This window comes from Bombyx mandarina, chromosome 23 (genome assembly GCF_030267445.1).
Source record: "Bombyx mandarina strain Sakado chromosome 23, ASM3026744v2".
NCBI classification, from domain to species: Eukaryota; Metazoa; Arthropoda; class Insecta; order Lepidoptera; family Bombycidae; genus Bombyx; species Bombyx mandarina.
In genome coordinates this window covers 14,620,682-14,642,582 of record NC_143229.1, presented here as the reverse complement: position 1 = coordinate 14,642,582, position 21,901 = coordinate 14,620,682, and the positions used below count along the sequence as shown (strand labels likewise).

The window sequence follows — 21,901 nt, the reverse complement described above, 5'->3', positions numbered from 1 at the left end:
CCACGTTTCACAACGCCTTCCACACCGCCAGAGACAATAATAGATGGAGAAAGATCGTGCGTGCGAAGGTGATACAAAAGGGTGGTCACGACATTCAGCAATGAGGAATACGACGCAAGGAGGAGTACCATGAAAGGACAGTCGCACAGCTTAATTCAAGTATCACGGAAGTCTTACCTACAGCTCCACAGATAATATAGTTAATGCTGTATGCGTCCCGGTTCAAATTATTTTATTTCTGTATTTGAGAACGTTTTCCTTGGTGACCGTTTTGAAAGAATATGTGTGGTGCCGTGGGCTCACGCTTAGCAGATTAATGTGCTTATTGTGACGGCTTAAGGTCGCATTTAAGGTTGGCTTAAGCGACGGTCAGAAATCGTCTCATAAAACTTTTTTGCTGAACCATGTTCCTTCGGAGTTGTCCGATTGCGCTGAACTAATTTTAAGGGAAAAAGATGTTTTTTTCTAATTGTCTCACAACTTACAGGAAAAATCTGTCGCGGATCATCTCCAAATTAAATATAAATTAATCTTAAGCAATGAATGAAATGTAATCAAATCATAGTTATATATATTTTTTTATTTTTGATGTTAATGCACTGTCGATTGCACCTATAATTGATGTGACATCTGCCATGAACTTTTGTCAATTGTTCAAGTATTGATGATCACTTTGTTGGTGCAACTTAATAAATAAATAAATAAATGAAACAACATCATTAATTAAAGTTACAGCACAAAGAACATTCTATATGCGTACAGAATTTTACACAAAGCGAAAATTTGTAGGCAGCGTCCCGAGCCGTCCTTAGAAAGGAAATATTTTGCATTAAGCATCCTTGGGACCCTCTTATTAAAGTCGTGAATCATCTCAATACTTCCCTTTCGTTATTACGAATCTGCGTCTTTTAAATTCTATTCTTTGCTTCTTGTTTGCCAGTGTGGACATTTTTAGCTTTTAACTTAACATTTTTTTGCAATAGTAGATGAAGTTATGCACCGCTTGGTTGTGGTGGTAAAGGTAAAAGATTCACGATGGAATCTTTGTCCATTTTATCAAAAATACGCATTCATTCAATGTCACTTAAAAATTTAAGCTATTCAGTATAACTGAATTGATAGAAAACAAGCGTTCTCACCCTGCACTCAATGTGAACATTATAGCAATGGAATAAAGTATAATATAGTTTGTATTCTCTTAACGAAATGTAATCAGTCTGAAGTAAAAACTGTTAATGAGAAAAACGAATTAGCGGTTTCTGGGCAATATACTTAGTCTGGCCATAAATACTGTTACAATTAAAAATAAACAAAATATTATATTTGAATTTGGAATTATTCATGTCATCATGTCATTTTTATATGATTGCTCATAGAGTTTTCTCATTTTGGCGCCAATACATTGTACAATATTTTGTATATTGGGAAAGTCCTTCAGAATATTTTCGAGTGCTCTACAAATAAAACTCAGGTGAATTGTTTTTAGGATGCAAATATCTCAGTCAATTTTTTTTTTTAAAACACCTCTGACAACCAAAAGTGTTCTTAAAAGTACCCGTCAGTGTTCACAGACCACGTGCCGCGGTGCCGCACGTAAATGCGACCGCGCCAATAAACTAACACATTTTATTGTTCAAAACTCTGAGAGACTCTATACCCTCATGATAAGGACTATAATATGATTATTTTGCAAAGGCATTGTCACGTTATTCTGAACTTTACACAAGCGATATAAAGACTACACACATATTGTCTGTAAAGGGGAACTTGGGTGAAAATTATTGTAGAATTTTCGCCTGTATTCTGTGGAGATAATGTTGTGAAAACAGTTAGCATTTACGACGTTTTCGAAGCGAGAAATCTACTGTAATTCTTATTAACAATTTTGACTTAATTCCGTTGTGTATAGGTTCAATTTTGCTAAAATATTGCAAGTGCTTTTATCGCAGTCTATGCCAAAGGAATTATGTTCATATAACACGTAGAGTGCGAGTGTGTGTGTGTGTGTGTGGGTCACGTGCCACTGGTCTTTGGAATGGGCTGAAATTTACGGTGAATTTTGATTTATCTATTTTATATTAAGTAAAATTAGCTAATGAACACATTGGTATTAAGCGGTTATTGGAGCCCAGAGCATCCAATGACCAATCTCGCCTATCTTGAAACGAAAATTTGTTATTTTTTTTTTTTTTTTTTATTTATTACTTAGATGGGTAGTCGAGCTCACAGCCCACCTGGTGTTAAGTGGTTACTAGAGTCCATAGACATCCACAATGTAAATGCACCACCCACCTTGAGATATAAGTTCTAAGTCTCAAGTATAGTTACAACGGCTGCCCTAACCTTCAAACCGAAACGCATTACTGCTTCACGGCAGAAATAGGCAGGGTGGTGGTACCTACCCGTGCGGACTCACAAGAGTTGTTACATATGCCCCTCAATAATAACGTAATATAAATAATAATGCCGACTAAGGCATTCTTGAATGCATTGTTTCTATATAAAGACGATATATTGCTAAAGCGCGGCAGAACAGATTTGGCTTGAGTAGCGGAAACACACATCATTTGTACTACTTCTTTAATAAAATAAACTCCGTGCCAGTCACCGTGTCCTTTTTTAAAAAGAGCTCCTGGACCCACCCCGTAACAGTGGTGTCAGAAGTGGGATAGTCAGTACGTTACACTGGCTATCCGGATTGTCTTGAGCTCTTGATTCCACGTTGCGCTCATTGCCGCTGCTCTCAGCATCAATATCGTAAAGGAAGAAAACCTGCAAAATCTACAATATCGTCTTCAACATCTTCAAAATATCTTCAACATCATCTTCAACGTCGTGAGAAAGAAAACTTACAAAAATCTGCCACATCATACCCGCTCGTGCCGGTCAGTATTGATCGGCTGGTGTCAACCTGACAAAAACACGCAAAAACCAATAAGCCTGATATCAACGTCCTACTGGTTCCTGTGAAACAAGCCCGAAGATTCGCCCGAAGCTCCAGTACCCGTGAAAATTCAAGCCGCTGATTCGTCCCTACTGCACCAGTTCCTGCTGACTCGTTCCTGCTAAGCCGTTTGCAACGTTCCTGCTGACTCGTTCCTGCTAAGCAGTTTGCAACGTTCCTGCTGACTCGTTCCTGCTAAGCCGGTTCCTGCCGTTTGCGACATTAAGACTTCCAGTATAAGCCTGCCAAACGCCTTGCTGCCATCCCATCATCCGTGCGTTCTCCGATGAAGTTAACAACTCTCATATTCTTGCGGTGAGTGAATCATTCGTCTCGTATAAGTACTACATTTTTTAGTTGATCTTCTTTCTGCTAGTGTCTGTTTTGTTACTGTCAAAAGCGAATACTCGTAATAATGTCTACTAAAAGTGAAATAGTCTTGAGCGAACAATATCCTATTCAAGTACTATGTAATTTTATCAACCCATATAATGGAAGTCGGGAGACCCTTACGGCCTTCTTGACTAACTGCCAGGATGCGTTAGATCTTGCATCAGACAGTCAAAAAAGACTATTACTGAAATTTATAATTTCAAAGCTAGAAGGAAAAGCCAGAATAGCATGCTCAAATAAAATATTCGATAACTTCGAATCGTTGAGAGAATTTCTTCGTCAAAATTTTGGAGAAACTAAACACTACAGTCATCTATTTTTCGATTTGCAATCATGTAAACAACGTGCTGGCGAATCTGTGTCTGAATTTTCTTTACGAATCGATACGTGCCTAACCGAGATGCAGACCGAAATCCATAATTCTAATACATCAAAAAAAGACCTATCAGGTCGTATTGCCATGACAGAAGACCTGGCAATACACTCTTTTATGTTCGGACTGACTCCTCGTATTGGTAACATGGTGCGATGTCGTAACCCCAAAAATCTTAACGAAGCAATTAATATCGCCATTGAAGAGGAAAAAATCCAGAACTTCGTTGCTAAGTCTCATTCAACTCATCATCAACAGCCAAAATTATCATCACAAGCTAGTTCATTTAATTCAACAAAAATAGAGCCAAAACAAAAAATTCCACCTCAAATCGTTTGCAGTTACTGTAAAAACCCAGGTCATCACATTGCGAAATGTAAGAAACGCGAATACAATAACAACTTACGTAATAATTCTTATAATAAATATCGCCCGCTTAATCATATTCCACCTGACTCGGAATCTTCGCCTTTTAAATGTTGCGAAATCGAGAAAACCGACAGTAATTTAAACTAACGTGTCAGGTATCGCAAATGTGCCGGCGATTGCCTGCAAACCAAACAGGCACAAAGTTACGTAACTCTACTAAATCGCAACAATGTAAAGAAATTATTAGGTCGTGTGCACAAGCGTGCAAAACTACTTCTAGTTCGTTCACTAATTCGCCAATTAATTCGTCTTCTAATTCGGTTACTAATTCTTTTACTAATTCGTCTACTAATTCGTCTCCTAATTCGTTCACTAAATCGTCAACAAATTCGTTTACTAATTCGTTTACTAATTCGTCTACTAATTCGTCTCCTAATTCGTCTACTAATTCGTCTACTAATCCGGTTATCAAGCCTTCTACTAAATCGTTTACAAAGTCACATGATAAGTCAACCCCGGTATCCGCTAAGCCAGATACTACTCGTAAATCAATCAGTCAACTTACCCCTCAAACGATGCCATCGGCGATATCTCAAGAATATTTGCCGACAGTGTACGATATTTCTCAGCATAAAAACACACCGTTACCTTACATACTTGTTCATACATCCCATACCACGAATCCTATTTCGTTATTAGTTGATACGGGAAGTTCAATATCTCTTATAAAAAGTACCAGTATTCCTTGTTTACCAGTTCTTGAAAATCACAAAATAAAATTCAAAGGCATCAATGACGTAAATTCACACTGTGAATCACTGGGCAAATTCCTTTTGTCAATAAAAACTAACCAATCGAATCTATCACCTTTTTATTTTCACGTAGTTAAAGATGTTAACCTGGATTACGATGGTATTATAGGATCAGATTTTTTAGACAAAAATAGTGCATTTATTAATTATTCAGAGAAATACCTGGGCATACTTAGCCCCTCTACGCAGCGTTTCAAGTTACATATGTCACAACCCTACTATATCGTTCCGCCAAGAAGCGAAATGTTTATTGAGTGCGCTGTTACTAACCCGGAGTTAAAGGAAGGTTTAATTTTAACAAACACGCATGTAGACTATCCTAGTGTGTATTTTTCTAAATGTCTAGTTAGTGTTAAACCAAATAACAAAATTAATTTGTCTGTCCTGAATACCTCTGAGTCGGAAGTAAGGTTACATGACCTATCTTTCACCCTCGAACCCGTGTCTCTGATTCTAGAAAATGACCCTCCGTCTAATACTTCCGACAGTACTCACGAGTCATGCTGTTACCAAATTAGTTTTAACTCAGTCCGGGAAAAACGAGTTCAAGATGCCATTCGGTGCGAACACTTAAATAAGGAGGAAGAAACATGTTTACGCAGTATCTGTTCCGAATTCTCAGACGTGTTTTTTCTTGAAGGCGACAGCCTCACGTGTACAAAAACTCTTGAACACGAAATACGCACTACATCTGACACACCCATCGCTGTTAAAAGTTACCGTTTCCCTGAGTGTCATAAAGAGGAAGTACATAGACAAATAAATGATATGCTACGTCAAAAAATCATTCAACCCTCTATCTCACCATGGTCAGCACCTATATGGGTAGTACCAAAAAAACAAGACTCCTCCGGTAAACCTAAGTGGCGTATTGTTATCGACTATAGGAAGTTAAATCAAGTAACAATTGGTGATGCCTATCCTATTCCGAACATCACGGATATCCTGGACCAGCTAGGCCACAGTAAATACTTTACCACTCTTGACCTCGCGTCTTCGTTTCATCAAGTCAAGGTCAAAGATACCGAAAAAACAGCATTTAGTGTGCCCTCGGGGCATTACGAGTTCACGCGTATGCCTTTTGGTCTTCGAAATGCTCCTTCCACATTTCAAAGACTCATGAATATAGTACTAAGCGGCCTTCAAGGCACTCATTGCTATACATATTTAGATGATATAGTCGCTTTCAACCACGATCTCTTGTCTCATTGTCAAAACCTCAGAAACATATTTCATAAGCTCCGTGAACACAACCTAAAATTACAACCGGACAAATGTGAGTTCTTTCGTCGAGAAGCACAGTATCTTGGACATATTATTTCAGATAAAGGAGTAATGCCTGACCCCAAGAAGGTTCTCTGTGTCACTAACTTCCCAGTCCCGAAGTCTCCACGTGATATAAAATCATTTCTAGGTTTAGTTGGTTATTATCGTCGCTTCATTGAAAATTTCTCCCATATTACTAAAGCTTTAACTAGCCTTCTAAAAAAGGACGCTACGTTTCAATGGGGTTGTGAACAACAAAAAGCCTTCGACGAACTGAAAAACAAAATAACCTCGGCTCCTATCCTTCAGTACCCTGATTTTACTAAACCCTTCGTACTAACAACAGACGCATCCAATTACGCTGTTTCTGCTATTCTTTCTCAAGGCGAAGTAGGTCAAGATCTCCCAATAGCCTTCGCATCTCGAACCCTGAACAAATCAGAAGGAAATTATTCTACAACCGAAAAAGAATGTTTAGCTATCATTTTCGGCACAAAAGTTTTCAGACCTTATCTGTATGGACACAAGTTTAAAATCGTGACCGATCATAAACCTTTGCAGTGGCTATTTAACTGCAAAGACCCGGGTTCTAAGTTAGTTAGATGGAGGTTAAAATTAGAAGAATTCGACTACGAGATTGAATACAAAAAGGGGAAGTTAAATTGTAACGCAGATTCCTTATCTCGCAACCTCGTTCATACTCTCGATGAACCAACCGTTTTACAACCACCCCCATACCTTGATGAAAAGTCTCGAGTAGATGAGCCGCTTACGTTCGATGACTTGTCTCCGTTACCACCCCCCATAGACTTCAGCGCCCCAGGTTCCGTCCCTTCGGAAACCCTTCTTGGACAAGAAATGCCTAGCCACCCTACTCAACCTCCTACAAAAGTCCCTTCTCCATCACTGCCCTCGCAACCGTCACCGTCGACTCCTGAAACCTATGAACAATATCTAAAAGTGTCCCGACAATCGAAAGATCCGTTTAACACAAATATTCAGGAATTTAACGACTCTCTACTTAAAGCTAAATGTAAGCTGATAGCCTACCCTACCTCAATTGACCTTGATGAGTCTGTACCATATTGTTCAGAAATCATAGAAATGTCCACAACTATGCCTGACATACGTGAAGTGGAGAGAGAACTGTACTCATTTTATTCTACCGGTAACGCCAGTCATTTATTTACACATTTGTTTGTCCGTGTTCATTTTTACGATGAGTTTACGTATAAAGATATTTTTAATGTTTTACGTTGTTACCGTGACATGATAACTACATGGTATAGCGAGGAAAAAGAATGTGCTATATCAGATTTCTCAGACCCTTACACGAAATTGTCATTTACGAAAATTTACAATATCGTTGCGTTTCTATTTCATGACACTCAAATCAAAGTAAATATTTACCATAACAATATCCAATATCCTACGCCTTCCGAAATCAAAAAAATATTAAGAGATCACCATGATTCCACGACTGCAGGTCACCCTGGAGTCGCTCGTATGCTAGGACGAATAAAAGAACTATATTGGTGGAAAAATATGCGACAAGACATAGAAAACTATGTCAAAAATTGCAAATCGTGCCAAATAAACAAACCGCTGCGCCAAGTTAATCGCTCCCCAATGATAATCACGTCTACCGCCACTAGAGCTAATGAAAAGTTATTCCTAGATTTAGTGGGGCCATTACCCGAAACACACCATAACAAATTCAAATTCATTCTTACGTTACAAGACGATCTCACTAAATATTCTCAAGCATATCCCATGGTCACATGCTCCGCCGAAGAAACAGCTCGTTCATTAGTAAAGTATATCTCCCATATCGGTATCCCTAAGATCATTATTACAGATCAAGGTGCTAACTTCTCTTCCGAAGTTATGAAGCAGTTAGAGCGTTTATTCGGAATAAAACACATTTTTGCTTGTCCATATCACCCGCAGACTTGTGGCGCCCTAGAAAGAAGTCATTCGACCCTGAAAGAATATCTTAGGTCGTATATAGTTGAAAACCAACATACATGGGACTTATATCTTAGAACAGCAATGCTAGCGTACAATTCCAATATCCACTCTACCACAGGCTTTTCACCATTAGAACTGTTATTCGGGTTTAAACCCTACATCCCTAAAAGTATAGACTCTCTCGACCTTAATACATACAGCGATTATATAAGAGCACTTAATCACCGGTTATATTACAGCCGTCAAAAAGCTTTACAAAATATAGAGTCGTCAAAAGAAAGATCAAAAAAATACTACGACTCTCACTCGAAACCGATTACCTATAATATTGGTGACATGGTCTACGTCCGTTGTCATCATAAGCAAAACAAAGCCTTATCTCCTGTATGGAAAGGTCCATACAAAATCATAAAAATAAACGGCAATCACACGGTCACCTTATTAATGAACCGTAAACACGTGCGTCACCATTATGATGAAATAAAATTAGCAAATGACGACGCACTATAGTCTTATTAAAGCTAACTCGTTTAAATAATCCCTTTATTTTCGAACATACTTAATTCTTTTACTCAAAAAGAAAAATATATATATTATAATTATAATAATAATCTTACACTGAATAACTATTTGAAACTTTTACTATTTTATATGTTTACTATTTTACAATATTTGATTTAGTGGTGATAATAAACGAATGCTTACTTATTACTATTTCTGTTCCCTTTCAGGCCCATCTTAGTGCTATGTACAAGTCATCAAATCATAACCCAGATAACAGATAGTCCCGGTCTATACTACGATAGACTATCTGACGTCAAATTTACTAATGATAACTGGAATGTTGTAACTTATTTAAACACTAATAACATACAGTCTCATCTTGATAAAGTAGATCAATTATTTGAAAAGGTAAACTCTTTCTGTAAGGACTTCGAGTCCTCCAAAATCCAGTTCGATTGCATGAACGCCATTTCGTCATTACAAAGTCAACACGATAATAACATCAAAAAGTTTGCATCTGTATCCTATCTTACTAGTAGTCGACAAAGTAGATCAAAACGTGGGCTACTCGACTTTGGTGGCTCTGTTCTTAAAACATTCTTTGGCACTCTAGATTCCAACGACGGTGTCAAGTTCTCTGATGCTATCGACCAAGTACAGTCAGACGAAAAAGCTTTAGCGCACCTTATGCGTGATAATATACATGTAATAAAATCTACAATTTCCACATTTAATAATTCAATGTTAAAATTCAGTGAAAACGAGAAACGTCTAAATAAAAATCTAGAAATCATAAATTCGGCATTCGAATATATTATAAATTCTAACGATAAATTACAAATAAAAACAAAATTTAATTCTTTATTCCAGTCCTTAGAAAGTATAATCATTGCATTGTCTTTCGATATCGAAGACATAAACAACGCTATTTTATTTAGTAAAATGAATATTTTGCACCCGACTGTACTCAGCCCGTATCAATTATATGTCGAGTTGGAGAAACATATAAATGACTTACCTAAGCATTGCGAACTTCCTATATCAATATCTTTACAGAACATTCACGAAGTTATCGATATTTCTAAACTAGTATGTTACTATCATAATAATCGTATTATCACTATAATCAAGATACCCCTCGTGTTACCTCAAGTCTATAATCTTTACCATATTGTTCCTATGCCAGTTCCTTATGACTTAACAAAACCAGACACTTATGCACTTATAGCACCAAACAAGCCATACATGGCATTAACAACAGATCGTATGCTTTACTCACTGTTAGAAGACTTAGACAAGTGCAAATTCGTGAGTGAAAAGTGTTATATTTGTGAATTGGGTAATGTGTATTCGACGCTTGCGAACCCAACGTGTGAGACAGTTATCTTAACCGAAGTTGTCAATAAAGTTCCAAGTTCATGTTCGGTAAAACTCTTAAGGGGTCACGTAGATTCCTTCTTTAAACTTAATAAAAATAGATGGATATTTGTTCAATCTGAGCCTGGAAAATTACATGTAACTTGTTCTAGTAATAGTCTCAACTATGATTATGTTTTGTTAGGAACAGGAATAATGTCCCTGTTTAAAGACTGTAAAGCTTTCTTCAAAACTTTACAATTTTCGTCTAGTGAAACATTTATTTCTAATGTAACAACTCAAGTAGCTAACTTCAACATTTTGGAAGATGATTGTTGCGAACGTACAAAACTAAATAAAACTTTAGCTAGACTTCCCTTGTTAAAATTAAATAACCTTAATAATTTAGACTCATTGTTACACGCCAGTATTCATCTAGATACTCTAGAAAAAGAATTAAATCATTTGGAAAGTCCTTCGCACTTTCAAAAATATGCTGTTCATTATATGTCTATAAGTTATTCTCTTACTGTTCTGTTTTTCTTGTACCTTATATTTAGATTTCGTAGATGGTTTTGTTCAAGTAAACATAATTCTCATTGTTGTATACAAATCTTTAACCAATGCAACAAAGATCGTGAAAACGATCATAATAATGTTACACAAACTGTGCAAATAAATAGTGAAAAAGATTATTCATGTCCTAGGCCTTTTAGGAGAAATCTTATGTTGTCAAATTCGTCTAATAATGTCGTCGTTGAGTAATGTTATAATAAATTATATTCTTTTAAATAAATTGTATAAGTTTAATTAATAATTATAATTAAGACCTTTAATAATAGATTTACTTACTATATCCTGTTTTCGTATTTTACTTAATAGTTACTTAAGTGTTTTTGATATTGTATTTAACGTTTATTTCTTTAAGATATAGTTACTATTTTATTTTAAGTACTTACTTGTTTTATCCTGTATCGTATGTTTTAGTTTTCCTATTTTGTTATCCAAAACAAAAGCCAAATTCTATACTTATCGCTCTAGTTTATCTCAACGTCAACGTCCGTGACCATTCATCGGTGACGATGAATCTTAAGGAGGGGGATGTTACATATGCCCCTCAATAATAACGTAATATAAATAATAATGCCGACTAAGGCATTCTTGAATGCATTGTTTCTATATAAAGACGATATATTGCTAAAGCGCGGCAGAACAGATTTGGCTTGAGTAGCGGAAACACACATCATTTGTACTACTTCTTTAATAAAATAAACTCCGTGCCAGTCACCGTGTCCTTTTTTAAAAAGAGCTCCTGGACCCACCCCGTAACAGTCCTACCATTACCAATAATTACACAAATTATAATTTTGCGGGTTTCATTTTTATTACACGGTGTTATTCCTTCACAGTGAAAGTCAATCGTGAACATTTGTTGAGTACGTATTTCATTAGAAAAATTGGTATATTTATAATTGGTAATTGTATTTAATTATTCCGCAGCCGAAATACATAAGCATGTGGATAGTACCAAGCCAAGCGTGCCATACTCGCTAGTGTTTTAATAACGGAGACGCCAGTTCACCAGATCAAGCTCATCTAATTGTAAGCTGTACCACAGCTACCGTTTGAAGAGCTGTTTTAAAAATACGACTAAGATTTTGGTTCCTTTTTCATATCAGACGTCCTCAACACGAATATTATCAGACCCTGTACATTAGGGACGCATGCCTGTCTGGCGGCCGTAACGGCAACGTATTGTTCAGGCCTATCTCAGCGTAATCTCAGTTTACGATACTAGCAACTATTACCTAAGTATACATTTTATTTGGCGGTGTTAGTCCTTCATCCTGGAAGCTGTTAGTGATCAGAGATTATACTACTAAGATTTTTTTTTATTGCTTAGTGAGGTGGACGAGCTCACAGCCCACCAGGTGTTAAGTGGTTACTGGAGCCCATAGACATCTACAACGTAAATGCGCCACCTTGAGATATAAGTTCTAAGATCTCAGTATAGTTACAACGGCTGCCCTTCCCTGCAGACCGAAACGCGTTACTGCTTCACGGCACGTGCGGACTCACAAGAGGTCCTACCACCAGTAAAAAAATTCTCAATCTCATACAATGCTCAGCTGGATTCTAAATTATTGTCTTTAAAACTATTCCATTCCGCTCAAAGTATTTCAGAAATGTTTTCATAAGTTACATTCAAAGCTTTTACCGGCCGCGGAACAACCACAATGAGCTTCCGAACAAAGCTCAAAAGTTAACCACATTTTGTAACATAATAATCTAATGAACTTTAGTCGTTTAATGAAAACTAAATGTTTGTGAGAAGTTTGTCTGCTTAAAGCCACAAGCCGCCTACGGCCGTAGCCGATTGCTACGATGCCTACTACGCCATAGTTCGTAGAGTGATAAAGCTACGTTGGAGAGTTATAAGCGTATAGTATAATTTAACGTTCTTATTATTAGAGGAGTGATAGGCTATTTGGTTTAAGCGACATTTCACTTAAAGCCTTCGTCAAACAGATCGCGTACTTAGCGCCGCGTACTTAACGTCGCGCTCTTCAAATTGACTAGATGAGTCTAACGCTCCTTGACGCAACGCATTCGCCAAATCATAGTGCCTTTCGATAGCAGTGTGAAAATTAAAAAATATTAAGAAATCGAGTGATTCAGATGTGGCATTGTATAAGCATGGGTATTTTCTAACTATTTCTATCAATTTTTCGGGCATTATCCAGTATTTTAATACACATTCACTCGGACGCTAAAATAAAATTTGTAAAAAACGCCTGACGTCAAAGCGTCCTAATGCCGCGACAGAGCGCTGCGTACTTATAGCGCTGGGGCTCTGTTTGACGGTATGTTAACATAGTAGTACAACACATTTCGGCGTCATAGCGCGGCGTCAGTTTAGCGCTCTGACGCGCGCTAATTACGCGTTCTGTTTGACGAAGGCTTAATACGCGACCTTTATATTATGTAATTATAGGAGTGTTTTATTTGGTATTACCATCAACAGCTCAATATTTTTAATTGAACTTCATTTAAGAGTACTCCATTTTTATTTTTATTGTTTAGATGTGTGGACGAGCTCACAGCCCACCTGATGCTAAGTGGTTACTGGAGCCCATATACATCCACAACGTAAATGCGCCACCCACCTTGAGATATAAGTTCTAAAGTCTCAAGTATAGTTTTAGAGTGGTGGGGATCTTGTTTGTGCAAGATTTTTTGATAATGTCGTAAGTGGGCGTTTATGTAGATCTTATATTAAGAAAATTTGATGGTATAATGAATCGAAAATATCAGTTGCACTGGAGTGAAGGGCTTTACGACCATGTTTCGCGACAGAGATAGCTTTTTGATCGTCGTGATCACTCATCCGAACTTTAACTAAGCACAACACAGCTTTACATTCGTTCCCGAATGCAAACTGAGCTGGTGAAGCCACTGACGCCAATTAGTGGGATTTCCGTTTAAATTTGCTTTGAAAACTTAAAAAGCTCGAGCAGCTCTAATGGCCTGTTAAGCTGCGAGCTTTCACAAAACTTAGTTTCGAGTGTGAAGCGAAAACTGTAAGATGAAAATGAAGAGATAAAATTCAGGTGAGCTTAAAAGCTCGACGCACTGGCGGTACTTTAAGCTTTAGCAGGATTTTGTTAAAGTGATATTTCGGCAGCTTTTAGTATATTTTAGTCTCAAACGGGAAACATCTAGGACAAGCTCTTTAATGGAAGCAGACGGAGAAGCTTTAATGGAACAGATGTTTTCCAAGCGGTGGCATCATTGATATCACGTAACTACATATCAAGAGTGGTGGTGATACTCCGGGATGTCAGGGTTGACGCCACGTTGTCTTCCTCACTTTGTTACTGTAGCCGAAAACAGAGACATGGTAGTTGCCGTCTCAGGACAGTGGCAAATCCACTTTTTAAGCTAACCGCACGGCTCAAAATGGATAGCGTTATTCACGTAGTGATGTCCATGGACTCCGGTAACCAGTTAACACCAGACGGTCCGTGAGATCTAATATACGTCTAAGAAACAAAAGTTATCACCATTTTAATCCTTAGCTCCGTATGAAGACTACGAGTAATGCAGGATCACTACACAGTAGATGTGGCGTGGAGTCTAAAACTATATTTCGATTGACTTCTACGTACCAATATAACATTTTCTGTATTCCAATTTTTGTCAAACGCTTCTTTTTTTGGTTAGTGGCTTTTGACCAACATTATATCGAAATCTTTTAACAAATCGAATGTTACAAGGCAAAACCTCGAAAACTAAATAAATAAATGGTAAATATGCGACATATAGTAAAATTGAATTTTTACATCTAAATGAGATTAATTTTGCTACGTAGTTAATACGTGTCTGGTTGTTCTCAAGCTGTATGGATAATGTAACGTGATATCTGGTCTCTTTCTTGCAAAGCTGACGTACTATAGTACATACACTGAGCCGCATAATGTCCATACCAGATAATACCATTCCGATCGGGCTTCAGACAAGGTCCCACGTTGTAGAAGTGTGTGCAGCACATATCAATACATAGTAAGTGTGGCGCTGGGCCGAGGAGATAAGACTCATAGTTTCACATAAAGCGTCTTTACTGCCGGCTCTATCTCAGTTATAACAGAGCCTTAAAGTTGACCCCTAACAGAGTATATTACATCATGGAAGATATACGCCCAGATTGTAGTCTGTAATTAAATAATTAATATCTGTGCATTTTGCCTTTGTCTTTATTGCACATGTGAATGAATAAATAAGTTTTTTGTTTGTTTGAGACTGTTGTTGAGTTGTACAATATAACGGCAGGAATAGGCGGGGTGGAGGTACCTACCCGAGTGGACTCACAAGACGTCCTACCTCAAGTAAAATCACTAGTTCAAGAGTAGTTTTGATTACATTTACGATTCGCGAAAACCTCACAAAATAATAATTTTAATTATAATTATAAATATTTTATATAAAATAATTATAATTTATAAAATAATTTTACCTGTCGCTTTGATCTCATAATTAAACTACCTCTTGACTAATAAAGTGCTGAATTCACGTCTCGTCCCGGTCTGTGTGGGAGTAGACATGTTCATAATATGTTCAAACAACTTTACCTCTCTGAATAACATTGTAGTTTCTTTGTAAATACACGTGTTGTGTGTGCGAGAGTGCCGGAGTGCGAGACACGTGCTCCCGTCGCCGCGGTACTTTCGATAACCTTTTTATGTCCGATCGTAAAGTTCCGATTCATGATTATGTTTCTTTCTCAAATTTTATAGCTCTCACTTTAATATGTATTACAGGAATTTCGGGTAAATTTTATGGAAGGCATTTTTATATCTAAAAATAGCAGAAATTGAGGCGTTGCTTTTTACATCACACGACATTTTAGTCTACTTTATATTTTATTAATTTTTTTTATAAATTTTAAGATTAGGCAGGTATCATCAATGTGTTTTCTGAAAGCCATGTATGTATGTATGTATCACGTATGCTCACGGGCGAGCTAGTGTAGGCGTAGACGACAGTTGAATCTCAACAGTTTCAAAAGTAATTTTAATGTTTAAACTATACACATTTTTTATTTTATTTTTTATTGTTTAGATGCGCGGACGAGCTCACAGCCCACCTGGTGCTACGTGGTTAGTGGAGCCCATAGACATCCACAACGTAAATGCGCCACCCACCTTGAGATATAAGTTCTAAGGTCTCAAGTATAGTTACAACGGCTGCCCCACCCTTCAAACCGAAACGCATTACTGCTTCACGGCAGAAATAGGCAGGGTGGTGGTACCTACCCGATAATTATCAGCCGAAATTATCTAATTTCCGTAGCTTCACGTCAAAATCCAACCACATACCTATTTTATTCGACGCTAGCACACCGCAGCCCTTTTCGTGGAAATTAATAAGAAAATACATAATTGATGTATTATACATAGCGCAAGTTTTGAGGCTGTAATCGCGAGGTTGAAATGTCGGTGTCGTCACATCGCGGGCGCCAGATGCTCGCGAGCTTACGAGATGAATTTAACGACGGACGAGATGCGCGGCTGTTAAAATATATTTTTTATGGAATATATAATATAATTTGATGGAAGATTTTTAGATCTAGACCGGCGTCGGCGGTAATACTCATCTTATTTCGGTAATGTAATAGTAATGTTATCTCGTAATGGGCGTTAACGCGTTTTAACCGGCTTGGAACGTGACTACAGATTCTCGTTTTTACATTTCATACCGTTCTAGCAATCGGATTATATTCATTGCATTCAATTTAATTTTCGAGATGCGGCTGAGACTTGAATCTTTCTGTAACATCTGTTAGGAACGTTATATTTACTAACGTAATTAAAATATACGAGCTAAACACTATTGTAAATAAATTGCTGGTTCCATTTCTACACTATAGTCATGAAACTTTTAGGAACATTTTATTGAAATTTCAGTACTACAAACAGACGTAAAATTAATAACAAACTCTATTGAAGTATCAATAAAACATATTTATTTATAGCCAATCTTCGTGCCCATCATTTATGTAAATATTATTAGTAAAGTATTCAGAATATTAGCTTGTAGAATAATTCATGATTTAAATACTAGTTTCGTAACTATCAGTAACTTCTGTTCGTTTCCGCTCTACGAATAAATAACAAGTCAGGAAGTCTAACTCGGAACAAATTTCACAAAAAAAGTGCCCCCACTTGAAACCAAAACGACGTATGAAAAAAAAACAATCACAAACAAGGATAGAAATAGACATTATTCGTGATTGGTTGACTTCAAAACGAAATTCCGCTCTGTAAAAAAAAAAAACGCGGTGCGACCGCACACAATGACGGCCATTATGGATTGAGCGGAGTTACAAACAATTATAATTTGAAGGCAGAACCAGGACGATCTCTGAAAGTGTACCGGATAAGGCCATTTACGTATTTTAAGTAACGCGAAGATTATGTGAAATTGTAGTAACAAAAGGAAGTAGGTATAACTAAAGAGTGTTTGGATTTTTCGGCAAAAGCCAAAACATCAGATAGGTCTTGATAAATAATGAAGTCATATACATCAACCACCAATACGAACGTTCCAGCTTATTTTAGAATTACTTATACTTCTCCAAAAACTCTAAAAACTCATTCGTCGTATTGTCGAGGGCTGATTTATGAAAATGAGTTTAACCGTTTACAAATAAGAGTCAAAATCGACTTACACTTCAATGGCTTTGTTCCAATTGATGACGTATCCGGAGAGCGCGAAGGTTTCCACGTTAACGACGTGGACGTTGCCGCGCTCCGTGCCGACGTGGACCCACTTCGACTGCAGCGGCAGATGCAGGCAGGTCACTCTGGTGACAAAGCGAAACGACATTCTAGATTATTGAACGTAACTCCTTGACGTAACATGATTTTGCCCCGCCCGCCGTCCCTAATGTAGGGCGGGAGTCCGGCGATTTCCTCCTGACCAAAAAGACATAGCATGATTTGAGATTAAACAAGCATATTTTGAATACGTTCAATTTGAAATAAATAATTCGAACTTGAATTTGTCTCCATCGAGGCAGTCTTAGAGATTGTGTGCTTAGTGCAAGTTTTTTAATGTTTTCGATCACGTAAAAGTTAACTCAAATTTGTATGGAGTTGAAGCACTTTCCCTTCGTTTGCCGCTAGGGGCGCTGTTCAACTCCATACAAATTTAAGTTAACATTTACGTGATCGAGAAGTTAAAAAACTCGCACTAAGCACACTGAGAGTGATTTTTGCCTAAGGACGATGTCATTTTTGTTGTTGCCGACTACGGCAGCCGACTGCCGGCCTGCCTGGCGGTAAGCACACACCTTCGAACTCGCGCCCTACGTTCGTGGCAACCGAATCAATGCCTATCTACCCTAACCACCTTTACTAAAACTTACGTAAACTCTTAAAGCAGGAAGTTTCTTAGAGTTCTATATCTGTAAAGCTTTTGACATAGTCAGCTGACGTGTCGATGCACGGTTAAATTGACTTCAAAGGTTAATTTGGTTTAATATGGTAAATTTAATGACTAAGTTAATTTCTATTTAACACGATTTAATATAAAAATATTTGTAAGTAAACAGTACCTAATTAATTCGTTGCCCGTGATACATGCGATCTTATTATTTGTGAAGGTTTGTTCCTTACTAATAATTGGCCTTATGAGACTTAATATTTATTTTTACATTTATTACCAAACTAATAAAATACTGATATTATAAAGCGGAAAGATTTGTTTGTTTGTTTCTATTGAATAGGCTCCGAAACTACTGAACCGATTTGAAAAATTCTTTCACTGTTTGGAAGCTACACTATTCCCGAGTGACATAGGCTATAATAATCTTTTTTTTTTTAAATTAGGGAGCGTTACTAAAACTCCAATAATTAACCCAAGGTGTAAAAAAATACCTAAAATATTCGTTACATCGCATGCCCTGCGAAAACTATTGATTATAGAATAAAATAATGTACCACGACTTTGTAGAACACATTCTTATTTACAAAAAGTGTCGCGACAGCATATGTCTAACTGTTATAGTTATGCCGCAATAAATGTTCTTTTATTTAAAAAAATAAAACAACGTCAAATATCGTTGAAATTTTTGTTAAAGACCTGAGCGGAGCCAGAGCCGGCCGCTATTACCAAATAAAAAGAAATAAATTTGTATGATATTTGTGTTTTGGATAATTTGTAACCGTGTCTTGAAGCTGCTACCACGATGTTCGGTGAACTGCGGTACTGTCGAAGTCGCACGCGACACTTTCAGCCGAGTGGTGTCGCGCATAATTCTATGCCGCCGATTCGACGTTTGATGGACGAACGCATGATTGGTAGGTGGTGGTAGGACCTCTTGTGAGTCGGCGCGGGTAGGTACCACTGCCCTGTCTATTTCTGCCGTGAAGCAGTAATGCGTTTCGGTCTGAAGGTTAGGGCAGCCGTTGTAACTATAATGAGATCTTAGAACTTATATCTCAAGGTGGGCGGCGCATTTACATTGTAGATTTCCATGGGCTCCAGTAACCACTTAACACCAGGTAGGCTGTGAGCTCGTCCATCCATCTAAGCAATAAATAAAAAAAAAATATTTCCTCGCGGCGGCAGTATCTCGGGCGCACACGAGCACGCAAATATTAACTCACGAATCGGTAGAGTGGCATTAGGCAGTTATTGTCATGGACATTGGTTAGTTATGTGGTTTTGCTTAACAACAAAATATCTAAAACAAATACTACTTTCACTACAGTTTTTAATCATAACCGATGGGATCCCAACGATCAGTGACCACGCATCGGTTATTCTATATCGGACAAAATGGCAGTCAATACAATTTTCTCAGTATTTTATACACATTAATTTTCTATCTACAGACACAGAGTTGCCATGCACATAGGCTCAGCCAAACAAATTAACGTACACATTACAAGCTCAAAATAAAATATAACACTTTGTTTTAGCATTTTCTTCATCGGTCCAATCTCAGTACCTACTTTAGTGCCTTTGAGTTCTATTATATCTTATTTTTGAATGATCACTCTAATTGAGATAACGCCGATAGTCCGTACAGTCGACGTCAGCGTTACTAATGTAATTAACGAGTTCATTATTTTTTGGGTGTGTTTGTTTTTTATATCAAGTTTTGTTTAAAAGTTATATTATTTTGAAAGCGAAAGTACATGATCTCTTTTTCAAAGCCCAGATTGCTTGATTGTTTTGTACTATGTTGTGGTTTATATAATTTATTTTATTTGATATGTATTTCTTATCTATGTATTTTTATGTATGTACACGTATATATCTATGTATTTATTTTGGTAATGTAATTATAAGTTTATTTTCTCTCATGTCTACGATAGTTCTTTAAATTATCGGCATGTATTAACTTCATCAAAGCTAGGCACTTCTTGAATCTTTCAGTTCACCAACGAGGGTTAACTGGAAGAGAATGCCTGTATAACGTTAAGTTCGCTTTGTACAATATTTTTGTGCACTAAAGAATTTTCAATCAAAGTTATGTAGTAATCAAAAATTATTTTAAATGAAAAATATTTTTCGTCACGTCACGTTTGCCTTTCAAGCGTCGATATATTTACAGATATTTTATCAATATTATTATAATAATATTCATTAACGTAATTGATCATAGGTTACATTGATGCGGATTACAGCGAATCCGGACAATTCAAGATATTTATGTTTGTTTTTTTTTGTCGTTTGATTTTTTCATTGACAACTTGTTTAAATAATTTGATAATGAAGTAAGTAAAGTTATAAAATAAATGTCATTCAATACATATATATAAAAAATGATAAGAAAATTACTAGTTTTGTCTAATAATGTTCAGTTTCGAAGGAATTAAAACAAATACGAAATCGGCATCGCGATCAGGATGAAGGAACAAACACCATATACCATACTACATACATGTATGTAAATTGGGATTAATCATGAACATATGGAGTGTTTCAATTTTCACGGTCACGGAGGACGTGTCAAAATCTTTTTTAATCAGCGTAATTTTGTCTTCAAATTATTGGAACGAAGTTCCTTATGGGACGATGCGGAGGGGTACCCTAACCAGGAAAAAACGTCCGTAACGTAAGATTTTTATCAGTAATGCACACAGTGTACGACTTAACTTTGTAATAGCGTACAAAAAAGAACATATCTTTATTATATATTTTTTATAATGATTTATAATATTATGTGAATAAAATAAAGTTGATAACTTAGTAAAGTAGTATAATTTTTTTATGAAAAAAAAAATCCTAATAAAGAATGTATACCTGAATAATTATTTTCTTTACATCTCGAATATAACTTAAAATTAATATTTTTATAATAAGGAACTTCGTTCTTGTCCGGTGTCCCGCGACACCACACATCTTTTTTTTTAAATCTTGTATGTAGATCCTGGTCTGTGGACGAAGCATTAACGTGCATGAAGCGAGCGACGTGCGGCGTGCTATGCGGTTACGACATTGAGGGACTCACCCCTTTAATTCGTTTGTAGTGTGTGTTAGTTTGACGGGAAATCTGCAACATAGGTAATGCCGAGAGTCACTCTGCGGTGCGGCCCATGGACAAACGGGACCCGGACACGACTAGCCGGACTAAGCAGTGCCGGGAACATAGACAATCCCAACAAATTATAAATGTAAGTATTTTGTGTTAATGCGTTCTAGAAACATGTGAATATTTAAGAGCACTTGTGTGGTTTCATCTTGGGTTTGTTGAATTGTTGATTTTCGTGGTCACGGAAGACGTATAAGTGTATAATTAAGGATCAATAATACGTGCACGTGTTTATCGCATTACTGCCAACATTTTAAGATAAATAGCGTATTTGGTAGTAAATGTGTAATAATGTAAGGTCGTCATGTAATGTTATATATAGTTTTTTTTTGTTTTTTTTTTATATAATGAGCCGCTTTTTTTTTATGGATGCAGTCGGCACCTGTAATTGTGTTAGCATTTAGTGTGAAATCAATGTATATGATACCTGTTCTGTTCTGTGCTGATGTATAAGATGTTGGTACCTAACAAATAAAATAAAATAAAAATAAAATTACATAAAGTTCGAGCATATTGCTGTTTGTGTTACGATGACAGAGTTTACAGTCCGGAAAATTCAAGTTGATTATTCAATTATTACATTTATTCGGTCATCGTATACGCGTGCTATACGAGAATGCTAATGATCTGACGTAGGGTAAATAAGTAATTCGATCAGAACAGTTGAATATTGTGTGGGATATCAGAGCGCTTAGTGCGAGTTTTTTAACGTTCTCGACAGCGTAAAAGTTAACTCATATTTGTATGGAATAGGATAGTTTGCGTACGTTTGCCGCTAGGGGGGCGCTGTTCCAAGTACATACAAAATT

General features: G+C 36.8%; 2 protein-coding genes across 15 annotated transcripts in view; one reads left to right on the top strand and one right to left on the bottom strand.

The window, feature by feature from the left end:
* Tomosyn (syntaxin-binding protein tomosyn) overlaps positions 1-21,901 on the bottom strand; it is a 254,512-nt gene that overhangs the window by 36,779 nt on the left and 195,832 nt on the right. For 13 of the 14 annotated variants that reach the window (XM_089737582.1, XM_089737586.1, XM_089737584.1 and 10 more), the window contains exons 4-5: positions 21,012-21,053; positions 17,217-17,351 (exon numbers count right to left, since the gene is read on the bottom strand). In XM_089737582.1, coding sequence (XP_089593708.1) covers positions 17,217-17,351; positions 21,012-21,053 — 177 coding nt within the window. The remainder of the gene's footprint in view (positions 1-17,216; positions 17,352-21,011; positions 21,054-21,901) is intronic. The other variant, XM_089737583.1, reaches the window with a different exon arrangement.
* LOC149500212 (uncharacterized) lies at positions 5,660-10,822 on the top strand. The gene is made up of 2 exons (XM_089737635.1): positions 5,660-7,325; positions 8,820-10,822. Exons 1-2 carry the CDS (start codon positions 5,660-5,662, stop codon positions 10,751-10,753), a joined length of 3,600 nt encoding a protein of 1,199 aa, XP_089593761.1. The 3' UTR covers positions 10,754-10,822.